At 50.7% G+C, this 13,130-nt stretch overlaps 1 protein-coding gene across 2 annotated transcripts in view; it reads right to left on the bottom strand.

The window, feature by feature from the left end:
- Nucleotides 1-13,130, bottom strand: part of GALNT14 (polypeptide N-acetylgalactosaminyltransferase 14) — a 216,842-nt gene that overhangs the window by 50,965 nt on the left and 152,747 nt on the right. For both annotated transcript variants that reach the window (XM_055540587.1, XM_055540588.1), the window contains exon 3: nt 2,906-3,004. In XM_055540587.1, the coding sequence (XP_055396562.1) occupies nt 2,906-3,004 (99 nt within the window). The remainder of the gene's footprint in view (nt 1-2,905; nt 3,005-13,130) is intronic.

Genomic DNA, 13,130 nt, shown 5'->3' with positions numbered 1-13,130 from the left:
CCTGAAGTGCCCCCGAGGACATAAACACAGTGTAAGGAAACATGGGGGGTCGGGGTCCTCACATTATAACAGCCCCCAAATGTCCAAGGGTAATGTCTTCTTGTGGGAAATGTGACAGAACTTGAAACATGACTGGTATTTTTATCATCATCAATACCAATGTGGCTAATGACATGCCCAAGGTCACAAAGCTAGGAAATGGTAGAGTGGGGACTGGACACAGGTCTTCAGATCCCAGGTGGGGTGCCCCTTTAAAAGTGCTCCAGAGCCATACAGACCCAGGAATGGCTGCTCTAGGCCAGCACAGTTCTCAGTTTTTTACCCCAATTAATCAGGGCAGCTCTAAGCTGTAGGACTGATCCGGATGCCACAGGGAGGGTAGGTAAAACATGAATAGGATACAGGCCTTCATCAACAATCCTCAGTGAACTCTGAGGATTATGTCTGGGAAAATGCATTAAGTGCAAGAGTTGAGATATGCAGAGAAGGAGCCCAGAAGAGATCCCTGAAGGAGTGTGAGTGTGTGCGTGTGTGTGTGTGTTTATGTGTGTGTGTACTGAGCAGGATGGAGGTGCGTGGCCAGCCTGGAAGGTAGGAAGCCTCTCTCGGATGCTCTGGTGTCCTCATGCAAACATCCGGCAGACATGCCCAGATGCGACCTTGCATGGTGGGGCAGGCTGTAGTCTGGCACTATGGAATCACTTTCCTCTGCTCCCCATGGACCTGCTTTGTCTGCAAGGTTCAGAAACTCCATTCTCCCTTCAGCAGAAGCTGCTGCTAAGTCTCTTCAGTCGTGTCCGACTCTGTGCGACCTCATAGACGGCAGCCCACCAGGCTTCATTGTCCCTGTGATTCTCCAGGCAAGAATACTGGAGTGGGTTGCCATTTTCTTCTCCAATGCATGAAAGTGAAAAGTGAGAGTGATGTTGCTCAGTCGTGTCCGACTCTTAGCAACCCCATGGACTGTGGCCTACCAGGCTCCTCCGTCCATGGGATTTTCCAGGCAAGAGTACTGGAGTGGGGTGCCATTGCCTTCTCCCTTCAGCAGAAAAGACCTAGGTAAATCATCAGTTGAACCACCGCTGAGCCCTGTGCCCCCACACAACTGCACCAGCTCACATATCACAAAGGCAGTTTATTAATCTACGTCCAGACTCACGGTGACACCTGACGGTGACTTGGGACATTTTCTTGTCAAGAGCTTAAGCCTTGCTGGGAAATCAAATTCGAATCAGGCAGTGACTTGTGGGGTGAATACAGAAACCAGGGCAGATGGGACAAGCAGCTGGCAGGAGGAACCAGTCAGTCTGTGGCCAAGGATAGCTGGGCATGGACAGCTGCCCCCAGAGATGTGGGAAGTGCCAGGTTGAAGACAGCACATTTGGGCTGTGCCCTCTTGAGTTTTCAAGGGACACGGTGACCCTACATAGTGGACATGTATCATGAGTGACAGGTGGTGCTTAAGACACTGCCCACCATCAGAGTCAGCCTATTACTGACACCCTCCCAACACCCGGACCACCCCGCCTGCCCACAGCCATGCCCATATGAGAAGGAGAGCAGAAGGTGTGGCTTGGTGATGGAAACGGCAAGAGGTTTGGCTGTGCTTGATCGTACTCTTGGCCCACATTTAATCTCACCTCCTTCTCTCTGGGATCAGCTGACCATGTGATGGGCTAGCAGATCAGGATGGGCTGTAAGGGGCTGTGTCCCAGGGACGTGGGGCAGTTTACCCCAAGGCCAGCCCCTTGCTCTGCTGGAAGTGTGACTGGGGGCATCCCGGTGCCAACTCCTCCCCCAGAGAAGCTGAACGCCACCTCTGGGACTAGCCTTGCCCTGTCAAGCTGCTGAGAACTCTGAAGTCAGAATGCAAGGGTCGAAACTCGGCCTCACTGTTGTCAGCTGAGCAACAGTAGGCCTTAATTTAGTATCTCTGATCTCAGTTTCCTCCGCTGTGAAGCGAGCACAGCAGTGGCCAGTCCCTGAGAGCATGAGCCCAGGCGCGTCTGCCCTCCAGGGGACTCAGTGACAGTGGTGCCACCTAAGGGGCCAGTGATGCTGAGGACCTGAGTGAGGGGGGCGGCCCAGGTGATGCTGGAGGGAGGGTGGCCATGGGAGGGGCTCCAGAGGAGAGGACGGGGTGCGGCGTGGGGAAGGGGAGCCGACACAACCCAGGTCTTCTTAGAGGCAGGGGAGGCGAAGCTTTCCCAGCCAAGTCTCCAGGGGCCCGACTGTGCTCTAAGGGGAGTTCTGCTGAGGGCAGGCGCTGCATACTGAAAATCCATGCGGGCCACACACAGCGAGAAAACACCGATCAGAGCGAGGGCCTGGCCCTGACTAGGAGCTGAGGGTGGATGGAGAGGCCTGAGGGGGCCCGGAGCTGGAATACAAGGTGACGGGCAAGAAAGTGGACATCAGCTGTTCCCTTTGGGCTGATCTGACCTGCACCACGGTCCCTGGTGGGGGTGCGGGAGGCAGTGGAGGGGCAGGGGCTGGGATGGGCACACCTGGCAGACCAGAGTTCTAACCCCACTGAATGCTGGGGGTGGAGGATGTACTCAGCCTCTCGGGGCCCCAGCTCCCTCGTTGGCTGTGAAAATGTGAACTCTTGTCCTAGAGGTAACCTGTGCCGTGGTTAAGGGCAAGTGCCCTGGGGTCAAGTCCTCTGTGACTCTCAGTGACCTTCCATAAGTAGCCTAATGCCTCAGCCTCCGTCTTTCCTCCCATATAACAGGATAAAGGCCACCCCCATAGGCATGTGAGGAGTGACTACCCTAGTGGACACACATGGAGTGTGCTGAGCAGCGCCTGGCGGGTGCTTAGAAACACTTGAAGCAGTCCCCAGTAAGCAGACACAGCCTCACCGAGGGCCGGCCTGGAGGCTGACAGACAGGAAGGCTCTTACCTGCGGATGGTTCTAAGCAGAGTGGAGCGGGCCTCGTTGTGGAAGGCGATGATGATGCTGGTGGGAGGGAGGTCTGCGCAGTACACCAGCAGGGTGCATCTGGAGAAGGAAAGACAGCAGGACAGGAAGGACTTTACAGACAGAGCAGACATAAAGGGCCGGAACCGTGGGCATCGCTGGAGTGGATGATGCCTGGTGTCTGGTGGGGCCACAGCTGCACAGCACCATGTAAGACCCCAGAGCCTCACCTGGTCCTACAGCATGGAAAGGAAGCTCTGAGAATGATTACAGTGGGATCTCCTACCAACCTCGGGAAACTTGGGCTTAGAGTCAAATTAAGTGGATATACAAGCCATTTTGGGGCTTCCCTGGTGGCTCAGATGGTAAAGAATCTGCCTGCAATGCAGGAAATCCAGGTTCAATCCTTGAGCTGGGAAGATCCGCTACCCACTCCAGTATTCTTGCCTGAAGAATTCCATGGACCGAGGAGCCTGGCGGGCTATATTCAATGGGAATGCAAAGAGTCAGAGACAACTGAGTGACTAACACACAGACCCTAAAGAAGGCTGAGCGCCAAAGAATGGATGCTTTCCAACTGTGGTGCTGGAGAAGACTCTTGAGAGTTCCCTTGGACAGCAAGGAGATCCAACCAGTCAATCCTAAAGGAAATGAGTCCTGAATATTCATTGGGAGGACTGATGCTGAAGTTCCAATACTTTGGCCACCTGATGCAAACAGCTGACTCAGTGGAAAAAACCCTGATGTGGGGAAAGATGGAGGGCAGGAGGAGAAGGGGGTGACAGAGGATGAGATGGTTGGATGGCCGACTCAATGGACATGAGTTTGAGCAAACTCCAGGAGCTACTGAGGGACAGGGAAGTCTGGCATGCTGCAGCCCATGGGGTCGCAACACAGGTGAGTAACTGAACAACCACCACAGAACATCAGTGCGGGACTTCCCACACCCCTGAGGAATCGCACAGTGGTGTCTGGCAGCCGCACAAGCCCACGCTCAAACTCAGGCTCCGCAGCCCAGTCTGTGCTGATCTCAGCCTGCCGAGATCTCACCATGTTCTGGGCAAGCAGCTCCAGCCCACCACACCGTGCTGATTCCCGACCTCCTGCTGCCCCAATACCTACACCAAAATCTGGCACGTTTAAAGACACTGAGCCCTAAAACTCGGCATATGCAACAAACCTGTGTCTTGAAAAGACATTCATTTCCCCGTGTCCAGGATCGTTTTGTATGACAATTACATCTAGGGTAATTTGAATTTAATACCTCACTGCAAGTGAAAATTGTAGCCCGCAGCCTGAAAATTACTATAATAATGGAAACAAACCCACCTAGTGAGGCCGGTGCCACCAGGGGCAATCCCTGGGCAATGCCGCCTCTCTTTTCTCACTGTTCCAGGGATAGTAAATGAGGATGTAAATAAGAGATGTTCGGCGAGCCAAACATGTCCTCTGCCTGTTTTTCCATTTCTTTCCAAGTGTGGGGCTTTTGGGGTCCAGAGACCCAAGGATGGACTTCAAGGGCACTGTGAGCCCTCTGAAGTCATCTGCAAACTTGTATATGAATATGTATTTGTTTTTTCCCTGGGAAGATGGTTCATAGCGTTCAGCAGATTCTCAAAGAAGCCTGTAGACTGAAACACTTAAGAACCTCAATCCTAGGCCAATGGGCCTGACACCCATTCGGCCTCCCTGATAATTCTGAACACTTTTTCCTGTAAGATCAAACCCTGAACACAGAGGACCTGAGCAAGGCTGGACGGGCCCCTTTTTCTGCCTTGGAGGCATCCAGCTGGGAGGGAGTGTGGCCCACAGGTGCTGGGGGAGCAGAGGGAGGCGGGCCTCCTGGGGAGTAAAGAAGGCTTCATGGAGGAGGAGGTGCTGGGTCTCAGGGTGACATAGGGATGGATGGAGAGATATGGGGTACAGTATCCCCATCACAGCACTCTTTGGACCTGCATGCCAGATGCCCAGGGAAGCAGCTCACAGAATACTGACCCCAGGGGGCCTGGATCCCACTGAGCAGCTCTGTGAGATGGTGGGTCAACCACTCGCCTCTCCAGGCTGCTGTCTGCTCATCTGTAAAACAGGGCTTGGGCCCACGGCTCTCCTGCTCAAGTTTCTCCAAGCATCAGTAATCAGAAGCTTGGATTGTAGCTGACATTCAATAAGTGTGGTTGATTCGAACAAAATGCTGCAAAAACCATTCGGCAGCTGAGGCTCCACTGTGTAGCTGGACGTTCACATTTATTAATACTTTTCTAAGACTCATCTGGAACGTGGAGATAAATTTTCAGTTGTAGATTTCCCCCCCGAGATTGTGACAATGTTAGGTGCTTAGCTCGACAAATAAAAACTATCATGATGTTGAACATCACGTTGAAGGCTGCAGTCTCCTCCCATCGGGTGGAGCCAAGTCTCCCATGGGCCGGAAAGGCACCTTCGGTGAGTGGCTCTGCCCTGTCCCGCCGTGGGTGAGGGGCACTGGGAGGCAAGATGGGGAGAAGAGAGCAAAGAACATAGCGTCTGTGTTAGAGAAAGAAACCTGGGCTGTGGTGCTGATGCAAATCCTGGATCTGCTGAAAAACTGGCTGTGTGCCCTTGGACATGTCCTTTCTCTTCTCTGACCTTCAATGTTATCACCTGTGAGAAGAGGTGAAGACTGCAGAGAATGCAGGCAAAACATGTGGTATTTCACAGCTGCTGAATAAATGGTGGTGAGAATTATTACTGTTATGACTACACAGTGGCTGAACTGTCCCTCCAGGCTACGTTCAATGCCGATGGACTAGAACTGCAAACTCAAGAGTTCAGCCAAGGAAGGGGCTTGGAGACAACCCAGTCCAGCCTCCTAAGCTGGGCTGAACTTGGTGGCGTAACAGGCCTCCGTGGGCACCTGTGCTGCTGTGCTCACGGGCCTCAGCCCCCTCCAGCCTCCTGCGCCTCCAGGATAAAGGACACAGGCTCTTCCTGGAGGCAGGGCAGAAGCCCCATGCATGCCTCCTGTGTGCACAGGCTCAGGGAAGGTGAGCTCTAGGAGGGAGGTACCTTACAGCTCCTGGCACAGGGTAGTATCTTCCTCCCACCCCTGCTCACAGCTCAAGTGCCTGGACTCATCCTTTATCTCCTCTGACCCTCACAACAGCCTCTGAGAACCTCCACTCCACAGAGGACAACTGAGGCTCGGGATCTTGCTCAAAGTCCCGCATCTGGTGAGTGGCCGAGATAGGCTGCATCCACATTCCAAGACTTCTAACATGATATGTATCCCTAGCATCCTTCTGTGACCTCACCCAGGTAAAGGCGCAGGAGCCCAAGGAGCTGATGCTGGGCAGGGCCCCCCTTCCCAAGCCCTGTGCACAAGCCACCTGCCTGCCCTCCAAGGTCCAGGGGGATCTGCAGAACCACTTAGGGATGAGCCCCGGGCACGGGCAGCAACAAGGCCGAGGTGCCTGGAAAAGTCCTTAAAACTGGTTGCCGTGAGGAGAGTCAGATGGTGCCTGGGCTTTCTGTGAGAGGATCTAAAAGATTAATCAAACAGCTAGATCTATTAGGGGCACCAGGGGAATGGAGACAGCTGCCAACACTGAGATCTGGCGCCGACAGACGGACGAGAAAGCATGTTTATAATTTATTAAAGATTCAGGGGTTTTACTGGAGAGAAGAGCTGTGAGCAGCAAAGATTGGGGGTGGGGTGGAATCGGGAGAGGAAGGGCGGGACCACCGCTGTGTGTGCAGACAGATGCCAGCCCGGAGCTGCCGTCCTGAGTGCCAGCAGCTCCTGAATAATGCACGCTCCTCTGAGCTGATTTTCCACGGGTAGTTTCTTTCTTTTTTTTTTTTTTAAAGAGTCAACTGACTTCATTTCTGCAAGTTCAGGTGGGTCTCCCAGTGCATCCTAACCATCCATTTCTTGAGTGTTCACCATTAGTTATCCACTGAGGATGCTTCCAGAGAGGTGCTCTGAGATGCTAACCCCTAGCACGGGGTCAGAGCTTCTTCTTCCATCTCTTTCCATCTCTCCACCAGCCAATCACTGCTCTGCTGCCTACCCTGCCTCGTCTCTGCACCTGAACAGGTGCCAAAGTGGGGATGTTAGAAACATACCAAGCGAGGATGGCTGTCAGTTAACCCAGAAATGTAATGTGTGCACATGCCTTTTATTTTATTGCACAAGCTCATTAAACTGACAGTCACCCGTAAACAGAGTGTTCTGATGATCTTCATCCCCATTTTATCATCAGGCAGGAGGGCTCCTGCCGGGCCTGCCCACGGTGTGCCTGCCGGGGCTACGACCGTGGTCCTCTGCTTCTTGGACACATGGTCTTCCCGTGTAGGATGCCACCCTTATGGAAGAAAAGAAGTGGTCGTTAATTATAAACATTCAGGATTTTATTCTTGAGTGTAAAAGCAGGAGGGACTGACGGAGAGGCAGACTCAGTAACTCTGAAGCAGAGAGGACAGCGTAATTACTGTTACTAATATGTCCAGAACTGACAATCCTCGGTGTCCAGAAGGCAAAATCTTGAAGGGAGGCTCTAGTGTCCCAGAGGGGAGGCTGAGAGCAGTTAGAGAAAGGGGAAAGGTCACGCAAAGACGCAGAATGGCACAGTGGAAATCAAACAGGCCTGGGGTAGGACACACTGGGCCAAACCCTCATCACTTGGGAGCTGGAAAGCAACTGCTGTGATGAAATGATCCGCTTCAGGGAAGGTTTTTAAATGACCATTTAGTGATCCCTGCTCAGGCGCTGTCCTGAGCACCTGCATATTTAATGCTCACAACAGCCCTACAAGGGTAGGGGTGCAGGGTGGAGAGGCACTGTATGGATTCGCTCAGGAGACTGAGACGCAGAGATCAGGTAACTCACTGCAGCTAGTGAGCCCGGGCCTGCCGCACATCCATGTCGCCAAGCCACCACCTCTCCGTGCCGCTGGCCGCCAGCTGTCCCTGCAGTGTACTCTGTGCCCTGCAGACTGTGTGGACCGCTGGGCTCATACGCCATCACCACCCCAAGGCGCACTTTCGACCAAGCTCTAGAACCCCGCAGGGAGGGCCAGGTTGCCCGCCATTTCTGGGTAGCCACAGGAAGACCGGGACGCTGCCAACTGAGCCGCCACAGGAACATCCTGACAGAGGCTCCATAACACCCAGATGGAGCCTGAAAAGGCAGGGGCAGGGTGACTTCAGTGAGGTCCTGGGAGGCATGTGAACCTGTTTTTAAACAGAAAGCTATGGTTTGTCCCTCCAGTTTCCGAAGGTCCAGCACTCACTCCACAGACCAGATCAGGCATATAAAACAACCGGGTTCTCATCTCCACATGGGCCACTTGCCTGAACTCTAAGGTCACAAAGGCCAAGGGAACCAGGCATATGATGGAAAGCGGGGCTGGGGCTAGTTTCTGGCAGAACACGGTCCCCAAGGGAGTGATGATCTAGATTCCCATGCAGCTGGTTGGGGCACAGCCTTCCCTTGCTCCCCACTTTCATCTCTGTCCCCCGTGTCCTCCACACGAGCCCAGAAGAGGCCCCACGGGGACCACATTTCCTCCCCATCCCCCTGCCTCCAACACTTCCCCAAAACTGATGTGTGTGACAAAGCAAGGACAAAAGGGGAAGAGCTTTTGGTCCAATGACTCTTCCAGAATGTCAGCTTCCTCTACACCGAGACCAAGAACATCTACTCCATCCCCAGCTCAGTTCTATGCAAGAAAGTCCACTCTCAGCTAGGAGGAAAAGGAAGATGACCTAAACCTATGAAATGCCAAATCTGTGACTAGCCTCTAGGTTCCAACTTGACTCTTCGGAAGAGAAAAACACAAGCAGTCTAAAAAGTACGACTGCTGTAAAACCAGAAATTCCTTTTAATCTCATTTCATGGGCAACACTGATACACTGTAAGGCATGAAATTTTTATTTCATGTCAATTTCACTGGGATTTCACATGCAGATTAATTTGTTCATCCACATAAATATATACTGCTCTGACTCCTTGCCTCCACAGCCACTCTCACTTAGTGTTATAGAAATCCTGCATCTCATAAAAGACACTTAACATAACAGTGAGATCTGCAATTCCCTGACCCCGCCATGTTTTGAATTGCTGAGCACATAATTAAATTCTAGTGTCCTAGGAGGAGAAGGCAATGGCACCCCACTCCAGTACTCTTGCTTGGAAAATCCCATGGACGGAGGAGCCTGGTAGACTGCAGTCCATGGGGTCGCTAAGAGTTGGATGCGACTGAGCGACTTCACTTTCACTTTTCACTTTCATGCATTGGAGAAGGAAATGGCAACCCACTCCAGTGTTCTTGCCTGGATAATCCCAGGGACGGGGGAGCCTGGTGGGCTGCCATCTATGGGGTCGCACAGAGTCGGACACAACTAAAGTGACTTAGCAGCAGCAGCAGTGTCCTGGGAAGGAGGTAAATGGGCCAGGGCAGGAAGTGAACTGCTTAGGAACTGGACTGGGCTCTGGGCTGGGCAGCTGAAGGCCCCCAGCCCCTACCTCCTTGTGGACAAAACCTGGTGTCTTGCTTTTAAAGGACAGACTACAGTTAAAGTGATGGGATGTCACTTTTGTGATTAGGTCACAAAAGATGGTGACTTCCCTCTTTTGGGCTAATATGCTTTGCTGAAACACGCTACCATGAAGGGGAGCCTCACATGGCAAGGAACTGAAAGCGGGCTTCTGGTCCATAGCCTGTGATGGAACGAATTCTGCCAACAACCATGTCAGTGAACTTGGAAGAGGGCCCCCCACCTGAAATGTGCCCCAAGATGTGCTTTGAGATACCTGCAGCCCCAGATGACACCTTGAACACTGCCTGTGAGAGACCCACCTTGGCCATGCCTGAATTCCTGAGCCACAGAAACTCTTAAATGATAAGCATTATTATTTTTGGGGGGGCTGCACCTTATTTTTTTTTTGGCAGCATGTGGGATCTTAGTTCCCTGACCAGGGATCAAACCCACGTCCCCTGCAGTGGAAGTGCAGAGTCTTAACCACTGGACCACCAGGGAAATCCCAATAAACATTATTTTAAGGCACTAAATTTTGTGGTAATTTGTTATGTAGCAACAGACGATGAATACGGGTACCCTTAGCTCCTGAAAAACCAACTTCACCAGGGTTTCTCACTCCCTGCGGAGTCAAAGGTAAATCCCCTGGGGTACTTAGTGGAAGAGCTATGCAAAGGCATCACAATTCTCCCAGCATGGAACTCCAGAACCTCCACTGGACCCTTCATTCATGCTCTGCTGGCATCAAGATGTTGTCAGGTATGGATTCCTAGGGCCCCAGTATAGAGAGGGAAGTTCTTAAGGGGTACCTGTGGGGGCTGTTCCAATATTCATAGTTCAGCTCTTTTGCTGTTGTTCAGTAGCTCAGTTGTGTCTGACTCTTTGTGACCCCGTGCACTGAAGCACACCAGGCTTCCCTGTCCTTTAGCATCGCCTGGAGCTTGCTCAAACTGATGTCCGTTGAGTCAGTGATGCCATCCAACCATCTCATCCTCTGTCGTCCCCTTCTCTTCCTGCCTTCAATCTCTCCCAGCATCAGAGTCTTTTCTAATGAGTTGGCTCTTGGCATCAGTTGGCCAATGTACTGCAGCTTCAGCATCAGTCCTCCCAATGAATATTCAGGATTGATTTCCTTTAGGATTGACTGGTTTGATCTCCTTGCAGACCAAAGGACTCTCAAGAGTCTTCTCCAGCACCACAATTCAAAAGCATTGATTCTTCAGTGCTCAGCTTTCTTTGTGGTCCAACTCTCACATCCATACATGGCTATTAGAAAAACTATAGCTTTGACTATATAGACCTTTGTCAGCAAAGTAATGTCTCTGCTTTTAAATACATTCTCTAGGTTTGTCATAGCTTTTCTTCCAAGGAGCAAGCATCTTTTAATTTCATGGCTGCAGTCTAATTTCAGCTCTTGAGGACTTCTTAATATGAATCACAATCCATGGAAAAATTGTTGCAGTGTCTCTCTTCTTACTTCTCCCATGGATGGTGCATAACTAGTAAGTACCCTTCCATGCACAGAGGTTAATGCATTTCCTACAATGATGTCAGAAGGCTTTAAGGTGTGATTCACTTGCAGAAGTTCAGTTAAGAAAGATTGACCTAGATGGCATCACAGACATCCCTCCATTCCATGAACACAAGGCCATTTGGCAGAGCACTTGTTCTCAGGGTGGGCCTATTTAGGCCAATAAAAACATTCCCTTGTACCAACCATTGCCTTGTTCTTGGTTGAATCTATCTGTCAGGCCAGTTCGAGGTCTGCAGTTCAATTCCTGCTCCTCAGAGGACCCTCTAGATTTCTTAGCCACCTACTTCCATTAGCATCGGGTTTATAAGAAAAATCTACATCTTGACAATTCTAGAGCACTTCCACTGTCATTATTAACTGCAGGCTGTAGATCAGAATGGTGATCTCCTAAGTCAATTCTGCATTTTCCTGCCGATGTACTACAAGAATGCCCCAAAGGGTCTTTGCTGACAAACTGGGAAGCTAACTGGCGCAGGGAGTCACCAGGATGTAAAGGACATGTTGTCTGGAGGCCCTAAAGGCTCGGTCTCTGCCTCCATTTTGCAGCCCAGAGTAGATGGAAGATCTTTCCCTCTTTGGCTCCATACAAACTCCTGGACTGCTGCCGTACGGGATGGGAAAGGACCACAGAGCTCCTCTGGTGATCAGTTCCTACACTGTGAGCTGCTGGACTGTATTTCCAAGAGAAGTCTGTGCATGCTCTGTGAATAAAGTCTATTAAGAGTTGGGACTTCTCTGGTGGTCCAGTGGTTAAGAATCTGTCTTCCACTCAAGGGATGTAGGTTCTATCCCTGGTCAGGGAACCAAGATCCCACATGTCTTTGGGCAGCTAAGCCCACAAGCCACAACTACTGAACCTGTGCACTCTGGAGCCCACACTCCGCAAATAAAACCTGACACAGCCAAATAAATAAATAAATATATTTTTAGAAAGTCTACAAGAGTCAGATAAGTTTGGTGCATGAGAAATACTGGAAAACTATTAGAATACTTTTTTGGTGATTCATTCTTGTACACTGAGACTTCCATTAGCCTCTGTTAACCAAGCTTTGACCTTGCCCTGTAATCCTTCACATATAACGGGAACTCTATATTTAAGGGATATACTGAACCACCTAACATCCTACCACACAGAATTTTGTAGGACACAGATTTTAAAAAACACTGCTTCCAGCTCTCTTTTTTTTTAAGATGTGTAAACTGAGGCCCAGAACAGTGGGTGAATTGACCCGCAAAGATCATGCCACTAGGTAGTGGCCAAGCTAAGATTTCCTAGTTCTTGTCTATTGAACTGACTGCTTCCTTAAAGCACTTAGGCTTGGTTGGGGGTGTTGTTGAGGGGGGTCACGGGGTACTTTGAGATGGTTTACAGTGGCCCCAGTCCATACAGGGTTACTGGCCACTGTTTTCCAGTGGCCTTTATCAGCCTGTCCCCTCAAAACATTCCCACCAAACTCCCCATTATTTCTCTATGTCGCTCAATCTACACTTGATCTTAGTCAAAAAGCCAGGAAGTGATCCATGTTGCTAAATCTAACAGAAACTTTTCAGTCTTTATCTTGCTTGTCAACTCTGTAGTAGTTAATATTGAAGGTCACACATATCATTAAATGTTTGGTTCTTTGCCCTTGGCTTTGGTGAAATTACCCTAGCATGGCTCTCCCCTTCTTAAGCTATTTCTTGGTTTGGTTTTCCTTTTCTTTCTCCCCTCTGAAATTCTGGTGTTCCCCTCCAAAATTCTCTCCTAAGCCATTCTCTTCTCAATCTTCCTTTTCTTTAGATTATTTTACTTGTTTCTAAGCCTTCAATTTCCCATCTGTTTGCTAATGATCCCAACCCTAACCTTAACCTGATGAACATCTTCTTTTGAATGTCCCCATGTGATGACCTTTTCAGCTGCCCTCCGCCTCTCTCACCTTGTCCAAGTCTGCTGACCCTTCCATGTTTCCCAACTCACCACCTATCATGTGCCCAAACCCAAGAGAGATTCTCAAATCCTGCCTCCACCTCCCCGACATCCAATCTCACTAAACCTAGTCCTGTCAATCCTTCTTACTTATCTCCTGACCTGACTGTTTCTCTCTATTCCCCTCATGTCTTTGCTGGATTATTGCAGCCACTTCCTAGCTGACTTTATCCCTATCCAATCTCTCC

The sequence above is a fragment of the Bubalus kerabau genome, chromosome 11, assembly GCF_029407905.1.
Source record: "Bubalus kerabau isolate K-KA32 ecotype Philippines breed swamp buffalo chromosome 11, PCC_UOA_SB_1v2, whole genome shotgun sequence".
Lineage (NCBI taxonomy): Eukaryota > Metazoa > Chordata > Mammalia > Artiodactyla > Bovidae > Bubalus > Bubalus kerabau.
This window is presented reverse-complemented; position numbering and strand designations above follow the sequence as displayed.